The sequence below is a fragment of the Phyllostomus discolor genome, chromosome 3, assembly GCF_004126475.2.
Source record: "Phyllostomus discolor isolate MPI-MPIP mPhyDis1 chromosome 3, mPhyDis1.pri.v3, whole genome shotgun sequence".
In the NCBI taxonomy this organism is placed as follows: domain Eukaryota; kingdom Metazoa; phylum Chordata; class Mammalia; order Chiroptera; family Phyllostomidae; genus Phyllostomus; species Phyllostomus discolor.
In genome coordinates this window covers 169,614,041-169,641,188 of record NC_040905.2, presented here as the reverse complement: position 1 = coordinate 169,641,188, position 27,148 = coordinate 169,614,041, and the positions used below count along the sequence as shown (strand labels likewise).

The 27,148-nt window shown below is 37.2% G+C and overlaps 1 protein-coding gene and 1 pseudogene across 1 annotated transcript in view; one reads left to right on the top strand and one right to left on the bottom strand.

The window, feature by feature from the left end:
* Positions 1–19,258, bottom strand: part of TMC1 (transmembrane channel like 1) — a 143,943-nt gene extending 124,685 nt beyond the window's left edge. The window contains exon 1 of the mRNA XM_028504663.2: positions 19,099–19,258. Within this exon, the coding sequence (XP_028360464.2) occupies positions 19,099–19,114 (16 nt within the window). The 5' untranslated portion in view covers positions 19,115–19,258. The remainder of the gene's footprint in view (positions 1–19,098) is intronic.
* On the top strand, positions 15,072–15,202 carry LOC114513603 (annotated as a pseudogene).
* Positions 19,259–27,148: the final 7,890 nt, after the last annotated feature.

The following is a 27,148-nucleotide window of genomic DNA, read 5'->3' as shown; positions in this document are numbered from 1 at the left end:
GCTACTTTGGCTTTCTCTCTTTATTTTAGTTTAACATAGTATGTCTTTTTCTGTCTTTTTCCATCTTCTTCCCTTAACCTCTTTGTACCTTTATACTGAAATTGGGTTTCTTACAGGGAACATGTAGTTGGATCTTGATCTTTTTATCCAATCTGACAATTTCTAATTTTTAATTTGGGTATTTAGACCATTTACATTTAATATGTATGTAGTTGGATTGAAACCTATTCTTTTGCTAATTATTGTTTTGTCCTATTTCTTCTTTGTTCCTGCTTTCCTCTTTTTCAGCCTTCTTTTGAATGAATTGACTTTTCTAATTATCTTATATTATCACCTTTTATGCTTTATCATCTGTAACTCTTTCTGTACTATATTAAGTGGTTGGTTTAGGAGAAAGTGGTATTTACCTAGTCATAGTCTACCTTCAAGTAATATTATACCATTTCATGTATAGTATAAAAATTTACAGCAGTATTTTTCCATCTCTTCTCTTCTAAACCTTGTGCTCCTGTTGTTATACATGTTTTTTTCTGCAATGTCTAATTTGCTGTTAATACCATGAAACCCACACTTCATCTCAGACACTGTGGTTTCTATTTGTAGAAGTTTAATTTTGCCTTTTTAATTTCATCTATGTTCCCACTTAATTAGCCTCTTGAATATATATAATGCAGTTATAACAATTGTTTGCCTACTATTTATATTATTTATTTCATTTATGGGGCAATTATATTTAATTTTTCTCCTAATTATGGGTATTTTATGCTTCTTTGTATTCATGGTAATATTTGATTATATGATAGATATTATTAATTTTTTCTTATTGGGTACTAGATATTTTTATATTACCATAAATATTCCTTAGCTTTGTTCTGGTATGCACTGAATTTACCTCAAACAGTTGAGAGTAACAAACAGTGGTACTTTCAACTATTTGTTAGTTGGGACTAGAACAATGTTTAGTCTAGGGCTGACTTTTCCCTAGTGCTGAAGTAAACCCTTCTAAATACTCCACTTGATCCCATGAATTATGAGGGTTTATACTCTTGCAGGTATAAAGAAGAACTGTTCCTACACCCATGTGAGGAACACACAGAATTATTCCTTCTAATCCTTTTTGGAGGATCTTCCCCTGGCCATGTGCATGCCTCGATCATTGCTCAGTTGAAGAATCGGCAAGAACACTCTGAAGATCTCCAGAACTCTCTCTCTGTTTAGTTTTCTCTTCTCTGGGAGTCTTCCCTGTGTATTTTAGTTACTTTACTTCCCCAGACCCTCAGCTCTATCTTCTCAAATCAGACAGCTCTTCAGTTCTTTGTTTATATCCCCCCACCTCAACTACGGCCTGGAGACTTAGTCAGCTGGAACAATGGTGGGGTCACCTCACTGGTTTTCCATCTCTAAGAGGTCACTATCCTTTAATGTCTGAGGTATAATGTCTTAAAAACAGTCACTTCATATATTTTGTCCAATCTTTTATATGTTTTAGATAAAAGCAAATTCAGTATCTGTACTCCACCTTGATCAAATGAGAAATCTATTCATGCTAAATGTTCTATAGGTATCTAAATTTTCTCTCTTTTCAGTCACATGGGAAAAAAAACATGACTCAAGAGCCATGGCTGTTCCTCATCCCTTTATTATTTGGTTTCTCACCTGACTATCTCCAGAAATTACTAATTTTAAAGGAATGATTATATCAATTAATTATGAATCCAATAAATAGAAATGATGCTTATAAATATTTTAATGACAGGAAGACATGTCTATGATATATATCATATAAAAAGTTTATAAAAATTCTATGTTGTAAGATATGTCTAAACAAAAGCCTTAAGCAAATAAAGAGGGGGTTAGACTGAGATGTAATATGCCAAAATGTTAACAGCCATATCTAGATGATGAGACGTTGAGAAATTATTTTCTTCTTTAGACTTTTTCTACTTTTTCCAAATTATTATAGTAAGTGCATATTGTCATTAAAAAGACAAAATTGGGTTTTGCTTTTGTTTTAAAGAATGAGATTTAGGGAGACAAAAAGTGAGGAGAAATTTTAAGGAAAAGTTGTAGAAAGTCAGAGGTTACTGTTTAGCTATGTCTTCTAGGATCTCACACAAACTCTTCTTTGCTTACCCTTACAGTTATAAAACATACCCCCATGTCTCCATAAAGAAGGCCTGAATTATAAAACATCATGGAAAAGAAACAGGAATAGAGCAACCAATATTTAGCAAAAAACATTTTATTCTCACAGTGTTAGGAAGAAGTAAACTCATAAAATATTGACAGTACTTTCTTTAATAGTGTCTAAAATGTTCCAGCTTAAATAGAGCTCAGGAAAATGCTTCTGGAACATTCTGGAAATTTAAGGAGAAGTGATGGGGAAGGGTGTTAGTCAATTAGCTCTACTTTCTCTTAGTTGACAAATTAAGAGACCTCAATTGGCTATTTTATTTTGGGGTCAAGTTCCTGCCATGATCCCGATTTTACAGAGAAGAGAACAGTAGTAGAAGGTTGTTCAGATAATTATCCATTAAGTCACTGAGTCAACAAGAATAGACTTAGTGTCTATGGAGACAAACTAAACAGTAAGAAGGACTGTATAGCTTGGTTGAAGGAGCAATGTCTCATTCTTAGAATCAAATGAATCTCGGTTCAAATCCTAGCTCTGACAGGCACCTTTCTAAATTCTCTGAGCATCAGTGCCCATTACAACAAATCATGGAAACAAATAATCTCATAGGAATATTGTGATAATTAAATCAATAAAATATGTGTGACAGTATCTGGTATATGGAAAGACACTCGAATCTATATTAATCTAATGAAATCTGGAGAGCCATAAGGCAAACAAGATATTTCCTTGTCAACCCAAAAGGTCCCAGTTGTGCTAGAAGACAAACTAGGCACATACAAAATATTTGATGTAAGGAGAAATATATTTAATTACCCTGATATTTAATATACAGAAGAGGAAGTGAGAGAACAGAGATATTCCAGAGTTTAAACGATCAGAATGATCTACATGAAAGAGGCAGACTTAATCTGAATCTCTGGGTGTCAGGATCGTGGACCTTGTCACTCTCATCCTAACAGGAATAAAGCTGAACAAACTGAAAATCAATAACTCTTCTTAGATCTGTCAGAGAATTGAGGTCACAGGGCAAACTGCAGCCTCTGAAACTGGAGAGACAGGCAAGAAGATACAGAGGATCATAACTTATTGGAGCCGAAACCTCTGTGTGAACTGTTACTGGGTGGGGAAACCTAACCTGTAATTGACAAGTTGCTGGAGACTGCTGTGGACAACTCTGAGAATTAAACTGAATCTCTAAAAACAGTCGACAATTGGTAGAGAGGAAGGACAACTCCATGGGGGAAGATGAGGGTGGGAGCAGAATTTATAACAATAGATGTTTTTACATGACCATATTACTCATATACAATTTAAAAACTGCAAGGATTAAAAATATCGAGGGTCCACAGAGAAAAGCCAGTGATGGTTGTGCTACTAAGTGAATAAGTCTATTTAAATGTGGTAAACTGTATATGGGTGTTTGTCTTCAGTGCTTCCCAAGATCCAACTACACATGGCAGCAAGGAATTTTTAGAAGTATAAACCCACAAAACAAAGGGAAAGAAGGAACATGAGCAGACAGGAGCTGTGTTCAAGACTACAAAAATGAGAAAACAGAAAAGATGTTTCTCGTTTATGTAGGCAAAGGAATGTAGTACACATACATGTTTACAGGGAATGTAGTGGTGACTAAGGGGAAGGAGCTGATTTACCCTGAAGAATCTAGGGGTCAGATCTTAGAGGCCTGAGGGAGAGGGCAGGGCAGGGAGAGAGCAGGAGGAGAGAGAAAGCAGGGGGAGGGAGAGAGCGGGGGGGGGGGGGGGGGGGGGGGGGGGGGGGAGATGGCAAGGGGAGGGAGATGGCAGAGGTGGAAAAGGGTAACCTGAAAGGTACCTGAAGGGTAACCTAACCTGAAAGTCAGTGCTACCAGTTTCCCATGTCACTCCATCCGCACTGAGGATACAAAAGCAGACAGATGGAAAAAAACAAAAAATGATCAGTTACCATTAGTTTTTCTACCCTGCTTTAATTTTCTTCATAGCCCTGTCACTACCTAACATTATGTTACCCAGTTATTTATTAATGGATCCACTGTTTATTTTTCCCACAAGCATCTAGGCTCTAGGAAGGCAGGGGATTTGTTGATCTTCTTCAACTCTTTATCCTTAGTGCCTGGCAAATTGTAAGAAATTAGTAAATATTTGTGGCATGAATGAGTGAATGAATAAATGAGCACATGAATGAGTAAACCAATCCATCAATGAACAATAACGATGTTGCCAATACCTTCCAGTCCTGTACTTATTACATTTCCCTGAGCCTTTGGATTACTGTAGAAAGCTTTTCCAAGAGGAAGGAAAACCATGAGCAAAGTCACAAGGAAGAAAGAAGGCACAGGCCATGGAAGGAACAGAGACTTGCTAGAGAGATTAGGACTGCTGCTCCTTCAGGGCTCTTGCCTACTTTCCCTAGAGAAGATGCTATATTTTCCTTAACTGCTTCTCTCATACCCCTCCTTGTCAAAGCACTTTTAAATGAAGTTATTATACATTTTTCCTCTTGAAATGTCTGATATTTTAATTCGCCATCTTCTCACTATAGCAATCACACAGTCTGGCAGCTCTGCCCATCACAAAACCCAAGATCTCCTCCATTCAGAAATGCGACTACAGGGGATTGAGAAAGAACCATGGCAGAAAACTGAACACCATTCATAAGTCATTCCTCTTCATAGGGAAAGCAAATGCCATTACTCCTGAATGGGAAAATTTTCCCTCCTACCAGTTGATGCTGATAGCTCACAGGCATGAAATGCCCTCACCTACATCTAGAAATGGACCAGGGGAAATTCACTGGGGAACAAAAAGTTACAGAAAGCAAACTATTGAAGGCTTGTTAGATTAATTCCCAAGTCTGTAAACTAAGGTGGCATCGTGGTGCCAGATGAAATATTCAGGTCTCCTGACCCCACTACCTGAGTCACCAGTTGCCAGACTTGTGAATTCCAAAGAAAAGCTTGTGGTGGTTTATTTCAGTTTGCAGATGCTTCTACCCATCTCACTCCAGGTTATTTGAATGCAGTGTTAAAGCACCCTGGCTGTGATATTCTGTGCTTGAAATATCTTTGCACCACTTTCTATAGCAACCTATCTAAATAAGTAACAAAGTCTAAAAATATACTTACTTCCTGAGTTCTGCCTTTGATTCCATATAACCTACCAAGGAAAACAGTACTGGCACCCGTCTCTTTTCCTAGTACCCCCTGAAAGCAGCAATTAAGGAAAAGGACGTAAGAACTACAATTGCCTCTTCTTATATCCACCAAAAAGCAGGTATCATGAGGTGTCACTCCATTTATCATCCATGTACCTTTTAGACAGTCCACAATTCCTTCAATATGTTTACTAAATCTTAACCTTTCTTGTGGGGATACATGGTATTAAAAGTTAGCTATGACCCTGCTTTTCCAGATCTAGTATAATCAGTGATACAATAATACCTCATGAAATTTCCAGAAGAGTCCTGACTATAAATATTTTACTAGCTATTACATATTATTGCAAAATTTTCTACTTTTCCTTATTTAAAAAGCAATAAAATATTGAATATATGGTTTATTAACTGAATACACTTTCCTCTCATATCAATAAAACAAAAAAAAATCTTTAAGTGCTATTAAACATCAAAACATAAAAGATGAGCTCGGACTTACTTTAACAAAGGTTTGCTAGAGAAACAGAATGGCTCCCAAAGACAAATAAGTAGCCAAAATAGTAGTACTGACACACTTGAAGAACAAAAGAGAAGTATTTAGAAAAGGAGGCACAGAAAATGGGAAGCCCAAAAAGTGATGTCAGTGATTAATAAACATCATCCAGTTAAAGAACTCCAGATTCTGGAGAAGTCAAGTTATTCCCATATTTTCTTCCTGTTGGCAAACCTGGACTGCTCCATCAGACCTAGCTGAAATATCCTTCAAGCCTATTAACCTATTTTGGCTCTGATTACAGGCTCTGCAGACAATACTTGCCTTACAGCCTGATTCCCCATGTAGACTTTCTCTAGGACAGTAATGCTCACCGATGGTTTGTGTCTGCTGCCCATCAGACACAAACCACCGGTGAGCATAGCAACCAGCCAATTAATTACAAGATCACCTCATCCTTGGACTTTCCCATTTTGGTGAATTTGAGAACAAAAATATTACAAAATAAAATTTAATCTTATGAAAAATTTTACTTATGTAAAGAAACCCACAAACTGGGGAAAAATAATTTGGCCTAGTGTTTCAATATTTGGTCTGGAACAAAATAGTCACTATCTATAGTAGGGACATAACATCTCCACTCCAAAGCACTTGAAGAAGAGTGGTATGTAAGTGATGCAGAATTAGTGCCACAGAAAGTATGAAGAGGAAGAAATTAAGTCTTACTGAGGAAATCCAGGAAATCATCAGAGAGGATGTGGCAATCAACTGAGCCTTGAAGATAGGTGGAGTGCTAACAGGCAAACACTGAGAGAGACTAAGGTGATTATTTCAATAAAGTAGAATATAGAGGTTGGAACATGTACTGGGCATGCAAGGAATGAAGCAGATCAAACAGACTAGATATGAGTTCAAAGTAAGGCTAAGTTCAAATGCCAGAAGACCATGACATACCAGTTTAAGGAGTCTAAATGTCACATGGCAGCAATTCAAACCATCTAAGCTTTCTGATGAAGGAAGAGACACAGTGGAATGATACTCTAGGAATTAGGCAAGATCTGAAGTAATGTGAGCCATGGCTTAAAACATAAAAGCACACTTATAACTACCCATAATTTACATTCCAGTGTAAAAATAATATATTAATATTTTCCTCCCAGATACCTGGGTGAAAGCAAGCTAAAATAAAAAGTGGAAGACAGAAAGCTTTAGAATGCTGAATCCTACATCACGATGGTATTATCATAATATAGGGAAGCCACAGGAGAACAAAAATTAAGCTACTTCATAATTTTGACTGGAACTTACAAGCACCTCCTACAGGGTCCAGGAAGTGTTTTTCAGGAAGAACCTTACCATGAAGATATCAAAAACTAGAATATATTTACTTTCTAAGTTTTGAGTGGGAGGTTAGTATTGCCCATATATATATCTATATGCAAATTTTTTTGTAAGGAGTCAGAAAAATTTTGAAACTTTTTAAAACTATTTGTGTGTTTGGGGAATTGAGACAGAAGTACAGAGGCAGGAAAACATTTGTTGTTTGAATCCAAGACATATTTTCAAAGTCAGAGAGAGTTAGGGGAGGAGATGCAATGTATTGTTCATTACCTGTTAACAACCAGATGTTTAAGAACTGGAGAATCAACTAGAATGTAATTCAGTAAATTCAGTGAAAAGGAAGTATTTTTGAAACAGAGAATTCCATTTTATGAAATCACCACATGTAAAGGCTAGAGCTAGTTACAAGCTTAACTTGCACACAATATTGGCTGTGGGGTAAAAAAAGAAATAGCAACTATTGTTGGAAAGGATGTTTAATACTCATGAAGTGTCATGGTGTTATGTAAATGAGGAACCCATTTTCAGCTCCAACTTTAAGCAAAAGATAGCATTAACACCAAGGGGGTAGAAAGGCATTTTCAATCTACACAGAAAGGTTGTAGACAACCTTCCCACTAAGAAGAAATAACAGATCTGAGAATTGAGACAGACCATTAGCCTTCAGTAGTAGAAAAAGACTTGTAGCATCATGAAGTCATTCTGAGTTAGAAAGCAAAATTGTGAACTCTGTCATAGGTAATTAAGGCCCTGTAATCACAAATAGAGATGCTGGCTAAGATTAGACCAGGAGCAGAATGGAGCACACAGATGGTGGATGAGCCATACCACCCATAAGAAATTCCTTAGCTGTCTTGCTTTAAGGTTTTAATTAGTTCCCTTAAGAGGAAGAACTGGATATTTATATCAAAATATATTATATGCCCTACTACCCATAATTATAGTTCACGTCAATAAGTGATCCTTTGTTGAAAGGGTAAATAAATGCTACCTTTAATCAGGCTCTATCAGATTTCACTTTCCCAGCCCTGGGTAACATTTTAGGTCAATCCTATAGCTTGTTGGTCATCTACAGTTATAAGAACCACATCACTTTGATAATTCATATTCATTTTCTGATATTAAGATATTAAAATATTCAGTCCAGTCTAAATTAAAACTTTAATCTCATATCCTATTCACAGCCTCTCCTCCTTTTCACTCATGCCAAGAATTGAGGCATGGAGACTGCTGTGGGGGTAGGAATGGAGGCATCTCTTTGACCATTTCTCCTAACGTATGCCTCCACTCACTATGTGGTTTCTGGTTCTTGCATGGCATGGAGTAGTAAAATGAGTACTGAAAGGGCAAAAAGTTAAGCATTTTTGTTTATACTGGGTGATTACTGCCTTGTTGAGGTCCACCCATGGCTATTGCATAGGAAAACTTGTGAATTCTTCAGAATCACCCCTTTTGCCCTGCAGAAACTCCCACACTATGTTTTTTTTTTTACTTGATTAGTACATTCCACTTAGAGCCTTTTGCTAAACTCCCATAGGCACTACCCCACAGGTAGCCTCTGTACCTGTGCAATCCTTACCCCAACAACCAAACTTTCTTGGGCAAAGAATCATCAAAATCACTCAATCAGTTACTTTCCACTCCAACCACTTGGCCCAGGGGGAATGTATGGATACTTGCCTTGATGAATTATAAAAATGTAAGCTGTTTTCAATGATTCAATAATACTTCAATAATTTCAAATCAACACATATTCCTCTTTGTAGGTAATACATATTATATACTCTTATCAAAAAATTATCTACTATAGCCCTGGATGGTGTGGCTCAGTGGATTGAGTGCTGGCCTGTGAATCAAAGGAACGCTGGTTCAGTTCCCAGTGAGGGCACATGCCTGGGTTGTGGGCCAGGTCCCCAGTAGGGGGTATGTGAGAGGTAACCACACATTGATGTTTCTCTCCCTGTCTGTCTCCTTCCCCTCCCTAAAAATAAATAAATAAAATATTTAAAAATAAAAATATCTATTATAGAGAGTAAAAGTTGACTGGAAAGAAAGGGAGAAGATAATTAGTATTAATGGAGGATTTTGTGCATATATGTTAAGTTAGACTAAAAGAGATGAAATGATTAGTTATAGTGAAACCATCATTTTATTATCCCAGTTACTCTGCTTTTATGGGAACTCTCCTACCAACTTCCCAACATTTTATGTGAACTGTGCCCTGACACAAACATACATGTTTATTCACCCACATGGCTTAGAAAACAAAAGTTTTAGGTACTCCTAATTTCTCCCTTACCTGCCATGTCTACTATAAGAGAAAGAAAATAATTAGTAACCAGAAGGAAAATGAAGCAGATTTTCAGAAATAACAAACAAAGATAATGTTCTGAGTTTGTTATAGTGTTTTAATCTCTGGTTCTAGTTGAGCCTGAAAATCAAATTCATTCTTGCCTTAGGGGTCCATTAGTATCCCCCAGCTTCTTTTAGCTTAGGCTAGCTAGGGTAGAATATGTTATCTTTAACCAAATTTCCCTTAACTAACATACCCAATCAAGATCTAAAGCCTGCAAGAAGTGAAGAAAGGATTCAAACCTGGGTCTTCATGATTCAAACATTTTTTCCATTACTTACCCTGCCAAGAGATAATGACATGGTATAATGATAAGAGCACAAACAGGTTTGGGAGGCTTAAACAGAGCTGTAGCAGTCAGAAATTTGATGTAATCATCCAAACATGCTCATAACTATTCAGATTCATGTCTGCTGAGTTTTTTAGCTCTGCATCTAAGAAATGATCTGGATAAATTGAAGAATGTTCACTAGAGAACCATAGAACATGATTAAAGGGTTGGAAAAAAAGTGCATAGTGTATATTGCCTCTACAACTCAATTCACATTTCATATCCTACTTTCAACCATCTTTCTCAGTATGGTCTTATACTGCTTTTTAAAGTTTTCTATATATTTGTCTCATTTCTCCAAATAGGTCATGGGTTTCTTAAAGTCAAGGAGTGTCTGTTATACCTTATGCTATATTTAATAATCAATAAATATTGTGTTAAATTAACTAAAATTAAAGATACATACCTTGTTCAAACACAAGGAGATAAGAGGATAATTTAATAATGGTACTGGTAAATATGAATCTCTACATTTGTGGGAACTGACTTTTTCCCATACCAAAACCATAAGAGGAAGAGGAATTCTCACATGCTAATGTAAGATATTTAACTTCACCTTAAAAATAAATTCCTAAATTGAAGTGATTGTTATAGAATTTGTCAAAGGAGAGAAAAGGCCTTAGAGATCCCCCCTTTTTATTGGGAGATTTTTTTATTGTCTAGGACAATTTCAGTTTGAATCCTTTTAATGTTGCCTCACTTAATAAAGAGTAAAGGATTTCATGACTGTCCTTCATTTCCTTCCAAGCCCTATGAAAACATCAGGCAACAGTAGTAATTTATCTTTTTTTCCCACTATAGTATTCTATATGGGTATACTCAATATTTATGAATATTGGCATGTGGAACTCAGATACTAAAAATCTCTATCATTGGCTAAAAGTCAGATCTGTGAGAACTACCCCAAAGTAGAAAAATATGTTTGAAGATATTCTTTTACCTGCTTACATTACCTAAAAGTTATGATAACTAAAAGGAATCCTTGAATAATTAAGCATAAGCATACTATAAACACAATATTAGAATTTAGCTTCTAGCCACAATAAAATAATTAGAACTACATTAACTCTATTACCCTAAGCAACTGGAAAGTCAGATAAGATATATGAAATATCAAACTTCCGGCCAAGATGGAGGTATAAGTAGATACAGTTTGCCTCCACGCACAACAAAAGCAGGAAAACAACAAATTTAAAAACAAAAAACAACCAGAATTGCCAGAAAATTGAACTGTATGGAAGTCCAACAACCAAAGAGTTAAAGAAGAAACATTCATTCAGACCAGTAGGAGGAGTGGAAATGGGCAGCTGGGATGTAGAGGACACAAGTCAAGGTGGCAGCTGGAAGACCAGGTGGGCCAGGCAGCTGCTGGCAATCCCACATTTGTGTGCAGATAAACTGGGAGGAACAATTGAGGAGTGAGACAGACCACGCAACTCAGGGTTCTAGTGTAGGCAAATAAAGCCTCAAAAGCTCTGGCTGTAAAAACCTGTGGGAATGGCAGCAGTGGAAGAAACTCCCAGCCTCACAGGACAGTTCACTGGAAAGGCCCACAGGGTTCTAGAACATACACAACACCACCCACCTGGGAATCGGCACCAGAAGGGCCCAATCTGCTGTGGGTATCGGGGGAAGTAACTGAAAGCCGCTGGAGAGCTGACCTAATGGCATTGTTCCCTCTCAGATGCCTACCCCACACAAAGCACCACAACACAGAGTGGATTACCCTGTTCTGGCGAACACCTAAGGCTCCACCCCTCATAACATAACAGGTTCACCAAGACAAAAAATATATGGCCCAAATGAAAAAAGCAGATCAAAGCTCCAAAAATAGAACTAAGCAATGAAGAGATGGCCAACCTATCAGATGCAGAGTTCAAAACACTGGCAATCACATGTTCACAGAAATGGTTGAGTATGATCACAAAATTAAGGAAGAAGCGAAAGTTATGAAAAGTGAAATAAAGAAAAATAAGGAAGGGACCATCAATGAAGGGAAGGAAACTGGGACTCAGATTAATGATTTGCAGCAGAAGGAAGAAGTACACATTCAACCAGAACATAATAAAGAAACAAGAATTCAAAAAAATGAGGAGAGGCTTAGGAACCTCCAGGGAAACTTTAAGTGTTCCAACATCAAACCACAAGGGTGCCAAAAGGAGAAGAGGAAGAGCCAGACATTGAAAACTTACTTGGAAAAATAATGAAAGAGCTTCCCCAATCTGGCAAAGGAAATAGATTTCCAGGAAGTCCAGGAAGCTTAGAGAATCCCAAAGAAGTTGGACCCAAGGAAGCACATACCAAGGCACATCATAATTACGTTACCCAAGATTAAAGATAAGGAGTGAATCTTAAAAGCAGCAAGAGAAAAAGGAGACAGTTACCTACAAAGGAGTTCCCATTAGACTATCAGCTGATTTCTCAAAAGAAACCTTACAGGCAAGAAGGGGCTGGAAAGAGATATTCGAAGTCATGAAAGGCAAGGACCTATATCCAAGATTGCTCTAGCCATCAAAGCTATCATTTAGAATGGAAGGGCAGGTAAAGTACTTCCCAGACAATGAAAATCAAAGGAGTTCACCGTCACCAAGATTTTATTATATAAAATGTTAAAGAGACTTATCTAAGAAAAAGAAGATGATCAAAAATTTGACCAGTAAAATGACAACAAAAAACTATCAACAACTGAACCTAAAAACAAAAACAAAAACAAACTAAGCAAACAACTAGAACAGGAACAGAATCACAGAAATGGAGACCACATGGAAGGTTATCAGGGGAGGAGGGAGAATGGGGGAAAAGGTACAGGGAATAAGAAGTATAATTGGTAGGTACAAAATAGACAGGTGGAGGTTAAGAATAATATAGGAAATAGAGAAGCCACAGAACTTATACATATGACCCATGGACAGGAACTAAGGGGGGTGGAATGCTGGTGGCAGGGGTGGTGCAGGGCAGAAGAAATAAAAGATATATGAAATATGTATTTTCAGACATTGCTGAACAGACAGCCCAGGACAGTGATCTCTGAAAGAAGGGAAGCAAATGCAATGAGCCCTGACATTGCCTGATCATTTTGCCAGAACATTTCTAGCTTCCAACACAGGGGAGGGGAACCTAAATAGAGGCCTGTGGTCTCAATGAGTGGAGGAGACATTGTCCTCATTTTAGGAAGTCCAGTGCAGTCACAATTTGTTCAGTGAAATTACCAGGAAGAAAAGAGCTACAGAGAAAGAAAACTCTGGTGATCTGGAGACAAACGCTCTCAAACTTTGGCTGAGTACTGATGTGTGCATGCATGTGTGGTAACTATCACAACCAGAAAAGAACCATGAGTGAAGAGTGGGCAGAATAGTTTCTGGAACTTGCGAGAGTCAGGAGTTCAAGTTTCCCAGCAGTCAGAGAAGAGAAGCCTCTTGTTCATGGACAATTGGTTATAGTCTTCAGAAGGTTACTGCTTAGAACAAATTAGCCCTGTGCTGAGCTCACCTTAAGAGAGCTTAACATAACTCTCTGAAGCATCCAGCTAATTCAAAGTAACTTAACTGCATCCCACAAAGTAATCTAACAACATCTTTAAAAAGACAAAAAAATACAGAATGCAAAAAGGTAAAATCCAACATTAGAAGTAATGAATTAAAAAATTACCAGCTAAGCAAAAATATAGGAAATATGATGCCTCACAACAAGGAGAGCAATTAAATGAATCAATAGAAACAAATGTAGAAAGGACAGGTAATAGAATTAACATATAATGACAGTAAACAGCTATTACAAATATACTCCACATGTTTATAATATCATAAGAAAAATATATTTTAAAGCAAACCAAATCTGGAGATGAAAAATACAGTATCTGAAATGAGAAATATACTAGATGGGATGAACAGTGAATTAGATAGTGATGAAGAAAAGAGCACCAAAGTTGAAGACACAGATATCGTCAAAAAAAAAAAAAAACATAGAAGGAAAATAAGATTTCAGCAATGAAAAGACATCTGTAATGTATGAGGTGATAATAAAGAGTTTAAAATATATAAAATTGAAGTCCCAGAAAGGGAGTCAGAAAAAATGAGAAAATAATAGCCAAAATTGTTTTAAATTTGATAGCAACTATAAACTCAAGATCCAGAAATCTCAGCAAATTCCAAACAGAAAAAGAGAAGAATAAAACTATGTCAAGGCACAGCATAGTCATATTGCTAAAATGAACAATAAGCCCTGGCTGGTGTTGCTGAGTGGATTGAGCGCCAGCCTGTGAAGCAAAGGGTCACCAGTTCATTTCCCAGTCAGGGCACACGCTTGGGTTGCGGGCCAGATCTCCAGTAGAGGGGGCATGAGAGGCGACCACATATTGATGATTCTCTCCTTCTCTTTCTCCCTCCCTTCCCCTGTCTAAAATAAATAAATAAAATCTTTAAAAGAATAAAATAAAATAAACAACAATACTTCAAATATCTTAAAAGCAGCCAGAGCAAAGTGATACAAAAATCGATGCGACTTCTCACCAGAAACTATGAAAAAGAGAAATCTAAAGTACTGAAAGGAAAAAAAAAACCTAATTAGAATTCTATTTCCATAAAAAAAGTCTTTCAAAATTAAGGTAAAGACTCTCTCAGACATATAAAATTTGAATGAACTCATTGTCAGCAGATCTGTACTACAAGAAATATTTTTAAAAAATTATTCAGGCAGAAGGAAAGTGATACCAGATACAAATTTGGATCTCAAATGTGGAAGAAAAAACACTGAAAATGGTAATATATTGGTAAATACAAAAAATTTATTTTTCTTTATTTCACATTCTTTTAAAGATGAATGTGAAAGCAAAAATAATAATGATAGATTGTAGACTTTATAATATATATGGAATTAAAATATACAAAAACAATAACACAAAGTACAGAAATAAAATAATATTACTATAATGTTTCTAAAATATATGCAAAGTAGCATATCATTACTTGAAAGTTGAGTGTGATAAATTAAAGGTGTATATTGTTAACCCACTAAAATGAAATAATGATGATAAAAAGATATGGCTAATATAGCAATAGTGGAAATAGAATGGAATATAAAAATAATTAATCAAAGGAAGGTAAGAGAATTTTTTAAAAAAAAGAATAGAAAGGACAAGGAAAAGAGAGTAGCCTAAAAATATGTAGAAATCATTAGTCATTAAGGAAATGCACATTAAAACCACAATGAAGTGCTGCTATATACTTTCTCAAAAAATAAAATTTACTTTTAATAGTAAATTTGCAAGACTATACTTTCAGGGATCATTTCTATAGTTCGTTAATAGTAACTTTGCAATTTGTACTTGCAATGTCAAATTTGGTGAGGATGTGGATCACTAGAACCCTCATATACTGCTGGTGAAGACACAAAATTATATAGCCACTTTAGCAAGTAATTAGGCAGACTTTTTTTAGGCAGATTCTTATAATGTTAATCAAATACTTATCTGTAAGTTGACATAAAGACTTGTACTCAGATATTCATAGCAGCTCTATTCCAATTAATTCCAAATTGAAAACAACTATAATGTTCATCAACTGGTAAATGGATAAACAAATTGTGGTATACCCATGCAATAGAATACTGATCAGAAATAAAAAGAAACAAACTACTGATACATATAATAATGTAGATGAACCTTGGAAGCATTATGCTAAGTATGAGAAGCAAGATGCCAAAGAGTACTTATGGTGTGTTTCCCTTTACATAAATTCCAAAAAATGCAAACTAATCTAGTGACAAAAAGATTAGGGACTGCTTGGGTTCAGAAGTGAGTATTTAGGAAATGGGGGTGGGATGTGTAGATTCATGTCAAAGGGGCATAAGGAACATTTGGGGGCAATGAAATTTTTATTGCAGTGGTTATTACAGTACGTATACATTTGTTAAAACTTGTCAAGTTGTACATTTTAAATGTGTGGAGTTTACCGTGCATAAATTATACCTCACTAAAACTTCAAAAAAGTGGAATGAAAGAAATGGAAATAAAAGTGTTAACACTTTATCAGTCAGAAGAATACCACTCCTTAATTACCACTGGTGTGCATTTCAAACCCAAATAAGTGTCATCCATGTCAGAGAAATCCTGAAATCATAGGCCAAGTTAGAAACAAATACACATTGTTCCTAATTTTAAAGGCCCACTCTAGTTTAGAAAGCAATGTTTTGATTCTGGTTTTGTTTAGATGATTGCTCAGTACCACACTGAACACATTAATCTATAAACTCTTTAAAAGTCCATTATCACATCACGTTCTTCCCAGATCACATAAAAACATCACATGAATTGTTTACTGATTGAAATAAAAAGTAAAGAAATCAATAAATGAATAAATGGTGAATTTCTGTGAAAACTTATAATCCCAACACACACACATAGATACATAATCTATCTCATGTAAGAAATGCTATCTATTCATCTTTAAAAGTAGTAAAGCATCATTCATTTGAGCAAATTTAAAATTTAAAATTTTGATGAATTTGCACAAGAAGGGCTCAGGTTTATCTTTGCATTATTGAAAGAAATTCATATAGCCAAACAGTACACTAGCAACATGGTGATGATTACCACCTTTATTTTGTATGTCATCTCAGACTTTACAATGTCTTTCTCCTCTTATCCCTCTGAACCATCCGTTCTGTATTTCCCATGGGCTTATCCACCTCTACCCATCACTAAGTGCTGAAATCACCCAGGTGCTATTACTGGCTATCTTCTCTTCTTTTTCTATGTACTCTTCCTGGAAAGCCATTTGATTCTAGTAATTTCACCTCTCAGATGAAGCACAAACCCTGTCACCATTTCCCACTTCTATCCTTAGCTCCAGAATATGCCTTGCAGATAATCAAGCCATACCCCAACCAAACTTTTTTTCCCCACTGCCTCTCCATTTTATTTATTGGAATTTCCTTCTACTCAGTTGACCAAGCCTAAAACTTGGGGAGTCAATTGTGACAATTTCCTTTCCCTCATCTTCCTGCATTCAATCTCACCTAGTACTAGTATTTCTATGTTCCATATTGTTTTCTTCCTTCCTGCACCAGGCACAAATCTCATGTGCTTCACGCATCAAATTCTCTCAAACACTTCCTTCCTTCCTGTGGCTCCAACAGCATCCCAGCTCCAATCAATCACTTGTTCTTAAAATATGAGGAGCAGCTCAGAATAGACTACCTGAAAGCCCAGAGTTTTAGGGTGTCTGCCACTTCCAGACTTGAAGGGAACACCACACCATAGAGTGTGTTATCTGGCATCTTATAGAGATGATCCATTGAAGAGGTTGGATAACACAACTCAGAACTGTGTGTGGTGTTAACTCTCCATGTGGTGAGACAAGAGAGATACAGGCATACAAATTTACCTTCCTTTAATTTCTTCATAGGCTACCCCTGGAAATAGTGTTTTCTTGTGTCCTGTCTGGAGAAGTTCAACACGCTGAGAAAAACACCAGCCAATTGACCTACTATGTTCCATCACAGCTTGTTGAAAGTGGTAGACATCACGGTAAGATACCACTTGTCTCCGTTTCACAACTAGCCATCATGGTATCTCATCACTGCACAGTGTATGGAGCCTGGCATACAATCTGCTTTCAATAATGAAAGCTCTTGATATGATACTATGATATTATGTAACCAAAGCAGGCAATGCTGTCATTTTTCTCTCTTGTTAAGCTCAAGCATTGTCTGAAAAATGACATTTATTGTGTATTAATTTGTATCCATTTTATTAGATATAAATTAAACAGAGCCTTCATAGAAAAAGTCTGAAAGAAGGTACCTGAATGTCAATAGTGATCTATTTGTGGTGGGATTCTGGTTTTTGTTGATGTTATCATTTAATATAATGTTTTTCTAAAACTCACACATTCCCAAAACAACATATTGTATTCATAATCAAAATAAGTCAATTAAACTTTAAAACAACTGTTGCTAATGTAGTAAGTTCAAAAATGATAAATAATAGACAACATTAAAAAACAGCAAGAATAACCAGTTCCAAACTTCTTGTTTAATGAGATGGTAAGCATTAAAATAACCTGCACAGCCTTACTACAAGATTTTAAAAAATTGTTAAAGATCTAAAAATAGCCCTTCAATAGCATCACCACCAAAATAGCCTGAGGAGCTTGAGGACCTCAGGATGGGAAATCCTAAAGGTGATGAAGTTTAACATCTTATATAAGATTTGAACCCTGCCCTTATTAGTAGAAAACCGGGTTGGTTAAAAGCTAATGTACAACTCGAGGCTATTTCAAATAACTTCTTTGGAAAGTGTGTAGCATCTCAAAAGAAGTGGTTGTTTTTTGTTATCTGTTTTGTTAGCTCCTTTGATAATGATATTCTTAAGACTGTCTAGATGTTTGAAGTCAATAGCATTATTAAGCATATTAAATAGGGTACTTCTCAGATCCCCAAGACACAGGGCTGAAGCTGGATGACTTGAGTAGGTTATCTCGAAGTGTGGTCTGTCTCCACTTTCCATTCTTAGATTAAATAAGTCAGATAAAGGAATGACAGCACCAGAATCACATAGATTAGAAGTTCTATGCTGAAAAGTAAACATGTTTTTCCAGGTTTTTTATGTTTAAAAATTCTACCAGTTTGTTTTCTGGGGACTGACATGAGGCTGACAGCAGATCCAAGTGTAAGCTGCGTAGGCACCACAAAATGACATCTGATCATGTCACATATTATCTCTATTTTACTGAAATGCACCCCTATGACAAGTCACAGCAACCAAAATTGTGTTGCTCACCCCTTCACATAAATAACCCCAACAGGTTTTTATTATGTCTCTTGTCTTCACTTGCTCTGCCTTAATCCTCTTTCCTCTCCTTTTCCACTTTACTTATTTCAAACTGTACTTAATTACAAACTGAAGCAGAACAGGTATCCTTCACCACCTGCTCCCCACACCAATCTCACAGTAGGTCATTGTTATGGACTGAACCCCGAATTTGAGTCGCTGCACTGTAACCTCAGGGTATTTTGCTTTCCCCATTGTCTCCCTAAATGAAAGAAAGGTAAGTCTGAGCATTACTAGTTGGTAAAATCATATGTCCATTAAAGGTAAAGGAATATTGACCTCTTCCCAATTTCTTAGGAAAGAAAGAAACTCTAAACACACACACACACACACACACACACACACACAATGCAAAGGAAAACATCCCCAAAATGGAACAAAAATTGTGTAAAAAATCTTTTCAGTGTTCAATCTCTAAGAAAAGTAGAGTAGTCTACAGCCAGGTCTTTATTTAAAATACCTTTCTTGGGTGGCATCCTGGAGGTGTCCTGTCAGAAACAGTGCAGCTACCAGCTGACTTGGAGAAGGATGACAGGTTGAAGAGACAAATGTTTCAAGTGTGGCTCAGCCCATCCACACACTTCTGCCTGTTGCTGAAAGTGCTCCCTGGTGCCATTTGACAGTCTGAAACATAAGAAGGTACTAATTTCCTCACCATTAAATTTTTATGAATGTTTGGTTTGCCATTTAGGGATGGAGTATGCAGGTCAAAAGAGCTGTATTTGGGGTTCATGTCTGAAATAAAACTAAACTGATGGTGTTAAGTTCTATCCAAATCATGTGTGGCTTCATCCCACTCTGCATGTGTTTGTCTGCCACTTTTTAAATGACTTTCATTCTACTTTACGCTAATTGCATTTACTGAGAGCAGTGTGAGTGAGCGCTCCTTTAGAAAGATGAGAAAGGCTGACCACTAAGTATACTCAGTAAATTAAATGAGTAAGTAAAGAAGATACTCCTACACCTGGATCGGGACTCAAGCAGCAAAGCTACAGAGCAAATCAACGCCCCCTCACCACCACCATCACCGGGATATTGTATTCATTTTCTCAACTTCTGTGAAAATAAAACTTGCTGTAAGAGAAAACTGGTTTGTATAGGAAAAATTTTTTAAAATTTCTATCAAAACTTCTCATAGAAAGGCAGTAATCTTTTCTTATAATGACAAAAAATATATGTATTTCCATCATTAAAAGAAAGAAAGGGAAAGAAAGAGCTGAAATTTAATGCTGTAAAATAAACAGTCTTTTGGAGAGTGAGGACACTGGTATTCTCTGGTTACTTCGGTGATAGCCACTGACCTTGGCAAGAGGAAACAGTGTTTTGAAATGGATCCTGGTGGCACCTCTCTACACAAGAGCAGCTTTTGGCTTCACAAATCGATTTGTTCACAGAGCTGACCCTCCCATAAAGGCAAGTACATAGATTTTAGCCAAAGTAGTTATTAGCCCACTCAGAATTATGACTTAAACCAAAGCTTAGCAAGGTTGATGTTCACAGAGTTTCTTTCCTATTTTGACACTAGAACTAATCTCTAATGGTAAGATAGGATATAACTGATACAAGTATTTATATTTACAGATACCCAGAGTAGTTCTTTAACTTGGGAATTTATAAAAGGATTAATAAATGTAATTGCAAATCATTGGAGCTGTAGTCTAGAGTGAGAAAAATATGTAATTTAAATTCATATATATAAATATATAAAATAACTCTAAATACTATTCTGACAAAAATTATAATAAACAAGTGAATAAATTAATAAAGATGTTCTGTAAGCCTTGTATCCAGAAAATTATAAAGGAAATGTTAAACAAAATATTACAGAAGCCATATACGAAGAATAGATGAATTCAACCACATTAAAATAAGAAACTTTAAAAAGTAGAAGGCATTTATAATCACACAGGACTTCATAAAGGTATAAAAAAATAACTTCTACCTATTACCAAGAAGATAAACACCCCAAAAGAGAAAAAAAGGGCATTTGAACAAATACTTCACAAGTGAATATATAAAATGACCTGTAACCCAAGAAAAAAATGAAAATGTAATAGCGATTTCACAGGCAATGGAAACACAAAGCCAATAGACATGTGAAGAAAGACCCAGTCTTATCCACAGAATCTCAAACCAAGACCACTTAGCAGTATACCTATGTTGGTCCAAAACCTTTGGAGTTCTCTGGGTAAAACCTGAAACCGGGCCCCATACACAAGGTCAAAGAGAGATGGACAAAAGTGGTAGACCACTGCAGATTGGTAAGTGGCAGTTTTGGCAAATAAGGGAACTTACAAGGCTTATACTGGGCAGCCAGAGTACAAGATAGATCTCTGCACCTGCCCACCAGGATCTTAAAAGTTTTTATAGCAGCCTTAACAGGTTCAGTCATGTATGCTGTTCAGATGGTCTCAACAACACCTTACTATCTCAAGACTGTGCCCTTGAGACAGCTTCTGATGTGGGGAAGAAAAGCAGAATGCACATTCCAAGGACAGGGGAAGGGATGAGGGTCTTTGATTGCTTGGGGGCTGCTAGAAGGTCATGTCCTCATGATGACCTCCTCTAACACTACTCCTCATGACTGGCTCTTACAACCTTACATACTCCCACATCCTCACCTCCTTCCACAATGTGCCTGGAGCAAGGGTTTTCATTAGGATGGAGGTGGCTTATTGGAAGCTCTCTGATTGCACTAGAAGCAGATACCATAGCAACAACATAAGGAAGAGAAAAAACAGATTAAGATAATGATTCCCAAAGTAAGTAACAATTTTTTCCACCAACAGCCCCATGATCTACACCACTGATTTATTACAGTCCCTAGACTGGGAGTAGTATCACTCAGGGTGTGTTCACTTGTATTTTATATGTGTGTTTTAGTAAAGATGGTACATTAGCAGAGTCATCAAGTACAAACACACAACATTCTGCTTAAATAATGGCACAAGCATCTTCTTGTGGGGCAGTAATAATGTCCTGGGCTATCCTATTTTGGAGTACAGCTTTTCTCAGTGGAGAAATTTCAGTGTTCAATAAGGACAGGCTTACTGGCTATCATTCAAGACTTGTTGTGTGAAGGTACTAAGGGCCTCTATGTGTACTATAACACCCTCCAGGCCAATGGAGGGGTCAAAGACTGTGGCAGATGTGGGAGATGACAAATACTGTACCAGTAGAAAACAGAACATGCTCATCTAGACTTGAGGAGAGTGAGGTAAGCAACTTTTGTTACTATGGGCCAGATTCTGCCCTGTGCCCAGTGAAAACCCAGAGTGCAGCAGCCCAACCCCATAGATGAAAGCCATGGCCAAAAATTTGTGCCACCCAAACACTAGGTCCCATTTGGAGCTACCCAATAAATACCTTGGCAGTTAAGCCAGTCTCTGTCCCTTAATGTGACACTATAACTGCACAGTTCCAGTGATATCCATGCTATATCCCTGGTACAGTTGGGTTGGTTCTGTTTAGAGTGTTTTTTGTTCCCAACATAAGAGTGTGTGAATGCTGGTGGACAGGGTACTCCTCTGCGGCAAATAGGCATGCCACTTAGTCAAAGTGGGAGTCCGAGTCACGGCAGAGATGATTTGATGGAAAAACTCTCCATCTACCCCGTGATATGAAGGGAAGTTCTTAACATGATATGTTGCTCCTTCATGAGAGGCACTACCTGGAGGAGCCCTGTGTACACAGGAGGAGCACTGTGTACATGGCAGAAACTGTTCCCCTGGGGGGGGGGGGGCGGCGGTGACAGGGTATATTGGCTTTCTGTTCCTTCCAGAGTTGGGACCAAAGTCCTAAGGCACTCCCACTTTCTCTGGTTTCTGCCACAGAGTGTGTCCCTTACCTTCTGCAGTCATAGACATATCTCACTCAAATAGTAGCCCTGCCTGGAAGAGACCCAGAACTTAAATCTGCTTCACTAGTATTATTGCCTTCTCAAAGGTGGTATGTTGTTTTGATCCCCAGACCCATAAATTTCCTTTCTTTCCCAGGTGGTATAAAGTTGGAGGCACCCAAGCAAAGGAATCCCAGAAACCTGTGGGATTCACTGCGTATCCTCTTGCTCACAGATGTTCCAGCAAAGTCTGCAGAGTGTTCTGTGGCAGAGGCAAGTCTTCACATGTCAACATTATGTCATTTGTGTAATGAGTCCATTTTGCTGACATGGGGATGGAGAACACAGATGGATCTCCAGATACTGCACATCTGTTCACGTGGCCTTGATGAAGATTGAAAGGTCCATTGTTGCCCCTGCCATGTGAGGGGAAATTGATCTTGTGATTCAGCAGTCTGGATATGCTGAAAAAAGCATTTGCTGAGTCCAGAACAGCACAGCTCACTTTGAGAACTGTGGCCAAGCTATTCAAGGTGGTGGCAGCATTGGACACTGCTGCCTGGATGCTGTCGATAGTCTCTGGTCATCTACCATGAGCCACATGGCTTTTTAGCACCCACACCAGGCTATCAAAAGCACTATGGGCAGGGCGTACAATGCCCATTATGGAGTTCTTGGATAGTTTCTCTTATTTCCTTGTGCATCCTCCAAGAAATTTATATTGTTTGAGAGTTACCACTATTTGCTGGGGTCCCCAGTTGGTATTTTTCCTCAGCACTGGTTTCATCAATCCAACTCACAGGCTAACTTTGTTAATAGAGTTTTGCAGAGTTTGACCTTGAAGCATGTCAATGCCTATTATGTTTGTAATTGTTAGTACTCTTTTTAGACTTTCCCACTAGCTCATGCATTCCATGAGGGCAGAGACACCTCAACTTTGATTGCTAGATACCACATCATTTATCCTTATGCCTGGAAGAAAGCTTAGTGAACAGTTCTTTTAATATGGACAGTATTGGATAATAAAAATAGTTGTCCTCCTAGTAAATATACCTCAGTGTCATGTCCAGTAATTGTCATGACTTTAAAAGCAGATTGTTTGGAAAAAAACATAAGTGTCAGAGTCAGCCAAGCCTAGGTTCAAATTTCTAGCTCTGTCACTAACTAGCTCAGTGTCCTCGGAATAATTATTTAATAACTTTGAAACATCATTGGAACAAATAGTAATCATAATACATACTTTATAAGATTTGAATTTAGACTTCCGGCCAAGATGGAGACACTGTGCCTCTTCACACAATCAAAAGAAGGAAAACAGTACATTTAAAAACAAAAAACAACAGGACTGACAGAAAATCGAACTGTATGGAAGTCTGACAACCAAGGAGTTAGGAAGAAACATTCATTCAGACTGGTAGGAGAGGCAGAGACAGGCAGCTGGATGAAGAGGACTCATGGCAAGGCAGAGGTTTGAAGGAGAGAATCTTAAAAGCAGCAAGAGAAAAAGGAGACAGTTACCTACAAAGGAGTTCCCATTAGACTATCAGCTGATTTCTCAAAAGAAACCTTACAGGCAAGAAGGGGCTGGAAAGAGGTATTCAAAGTCATGAAAGGCAAGGACCTACATCCAAGATTACTCTATCCAGCAAAGCTATCATTTAGAATGGAAGGGCAGGTAAAGTACTTCCCAGACAATGAAAATTAAAGGAGTTCACCGTCAATAAGACCTTATTATATAAAATGTTAAAGGGACGTATCTAAGAAAAAGAAGATGATCAAAAATTTGAAGAGTAAAAAGACAACAGATTCACAGCTATTAACAACCGAACCTAAAAAAAAAAAAAACACCCCAAAACCAAAAGAAACCTAAGCAAACAACTAGAACAGTAAAAGAATCACAGAAATGGAGATCACATGGAAGGTTATCAGTGGGGAAGGGGGAGAAGGAGAGAGGGGGGAAGGTACAGAGAATAAGTAGCATACAGGGTAGGTAGAAAATTGACAGGGAGAAGTTAAGAATAGTATAGGAAATGTAGAAGCCAAAGAAGTTCTATGTACAACCCATGGACATGAACTAAAGGGGGGAATGTGGGTGGGAGGGGGTGTTCAGGGAAGAGGGGAATAAAGGGGGGGAAATGGGACAACTGTAATAGCATAATCAATAAAATATATTTAAAGAAAAAGATTTAAATTTAAATAACATACTGAATGTAAGTCAAGAATCTGGCATATAGCAGTAGCTCAATAAAGAGTAGACATTTTTTCTAGTTATTGCCATATGTTCCCATCATATTTCTAGTCCATGTATATTTCTATTCTATGTATATTTATATCATAATAAATGTTAACTAAGTCAAAGGATTTGATTTCTGTGTGTGTATTTTCCTTTGAATCATCAAGGCCAAGAGACAAGATCAATTGTACTGTCCATATTCTTGCTGCCTATGCAAAATATGCCTGTTAAGTAAATCTTAAAAAAGAATTTTTTCTAATCATAGTTAAGAAAAGAAGTCCTATACATTCCAAAGGCAAGAGAAATAAGTTTCTCTACAAAATAACACATGATCTAATTATCCACTGCTTAATACTTTTTTTTTGTTTGCCTCATTATATGGCTGAAGGTACTTTGGGTACTGAAATTACTATAAATAAAAGCCCTCCTATCTCTGATGGCAGAAGAAAGGAACTTTTGGAACACGGTCTACTTTTCATTTCTAAAAATATACTCGCTTGGGCCACACTAAATAGGCATGTGAAATCTTCCCAGTTGAAAATCCTGTTTAAACTTGGTGGTACGTTCAGCACAAACATGAGCATGCATACACACAGGATGCAAATGCTCACACACCTGAAGCCTTCTGAGGCTGGGCTTCTCCTATCTATCACACACTCAAAACTTATACATGCCTTCTCTATGCCTTCCTTGAGGGTGAAAGGCATTTGCATCCATCTGCCAACCAGATGAACCCAGCCAAAAAGTCACAAAGACTACACAAATGAAGATGATATAAGTACTTGTGCAAAATAAATTTGTCAAGATCTGTTTCCCTCTACCCTTACCCAAACCCTATCATAAACTGTTTTTAAGTTCCATATGATTCATTTTCCCTTCTGATGACAGCGCAGACCATCTTCCCTGGGACTTGTGTTCTCATGACTCATCCATACAATTCTACATGATTAAATGTAGAATGTGAAGCCCACAGCACAGTGCTAAGCATAAAAACGTGCTCAATGCATAAGAATTTTGTTTCTGCCTTTCCTAAACCCCTCTGAGCACCCACAGGATCATCCTCCATACCACACCATTCCTTGTGAAGATTGTTGGAGATGTTGCCCCAGGCAGGGCTTTTTGGATGCTGGGAAATGCCCAAGAGTTTTCCATTTTAGAAGTTTCTGACATCCAAAAACATGAAGAAATGCCTCAAAAAGACTTTCAAAAATTAATAGTACATGATGAACTGTTTCTTAGTACAACATACTCTGTGCTGATCTTCACAAGGTACAGATAGGATTTGTAAAAAGATGCTATAGCTGAGGAATGCAACAGGACTTTAAAACACATGCCACAAGTTATCTTGCAAATCTACTAGTGTATTTTTTCTGTCTTTAAATCCTCATTTAAAAGTGATGTTTGAAATATAAATTTCAAGTCCTTGGAAATGTGAACACTTCATTTAAATGCCTTAGTCTCATCCCCATCTTAGTGCTTACCTCCACGCATCTATGAATAAAAACACAAGAAAATAATGAAGGAGATGGGATAAGATTCCCCTTGAAAAGAGGTGGGAAAGAGCGGCTCAGAGGAGCCTTTAAAATCATTATGGCAACATCTACTTACAGGCTGAACTGAGAAAAATTCCTCTCCACAAATCCCTGGCAACTCATTCACTGTCACCAAGGAGGCCTTGACCCCTACTTGGATAAGCAGAGTCCCACACCAGCCTCCCAGGGGTCCAAACTGGAATCGGAGCCTTGGCAATCTGACCAATGAATTAGAAGACTATGACTAGCATAATTTTCCCCAGATTTCTTTGGCAAAAGTTAGCTATTACTCCTGCAAAGATGACACAAGAGTTTATAAATTTTAAACTGAGATTGTTTTTCTGAAGTAATTACAAGGCACCAATGAACATTGACACTATTTTAAATAGTGAACTATTTTAATTGCAATAGAAATAAACATGAGATTTAAAGTGATTCTAATGATACACACACAGTAATATATTTATAGCTGGAAACTGTAGTAGGTTAAAGTATAACATTAAATCTATGCCAGGATATGATCTATTTATTGTGGAATTATAGGGTTCAAGACATGATGTGATTGTTTTATGGGTTATTGAATTATAGAATATGAGTTATATACAGACAAATGGTATAGAGCTAGCCAACATGATGTAGTAAAACAGCACGGGCATTGGTACCCTCCTTCTCATCTTCTCTTCCCTCATTAACTCTGCAACCTGGCTTCTGTCCTCATCACTGGCTAGCCTACAATTTCCCTGAAACCACTTTTGCCAACAATGTAAACTCATTGTCTTTGTCTTACTTGATCTCCCTCCACAGCATTTGACTCTGAAAAACAATCCATCTTTCTGCATGCTCTCATCCTCAACTTCCTCTACATCATCCTTCTTGATTGTCATCTGATCACCTTGTCCACTCCTGC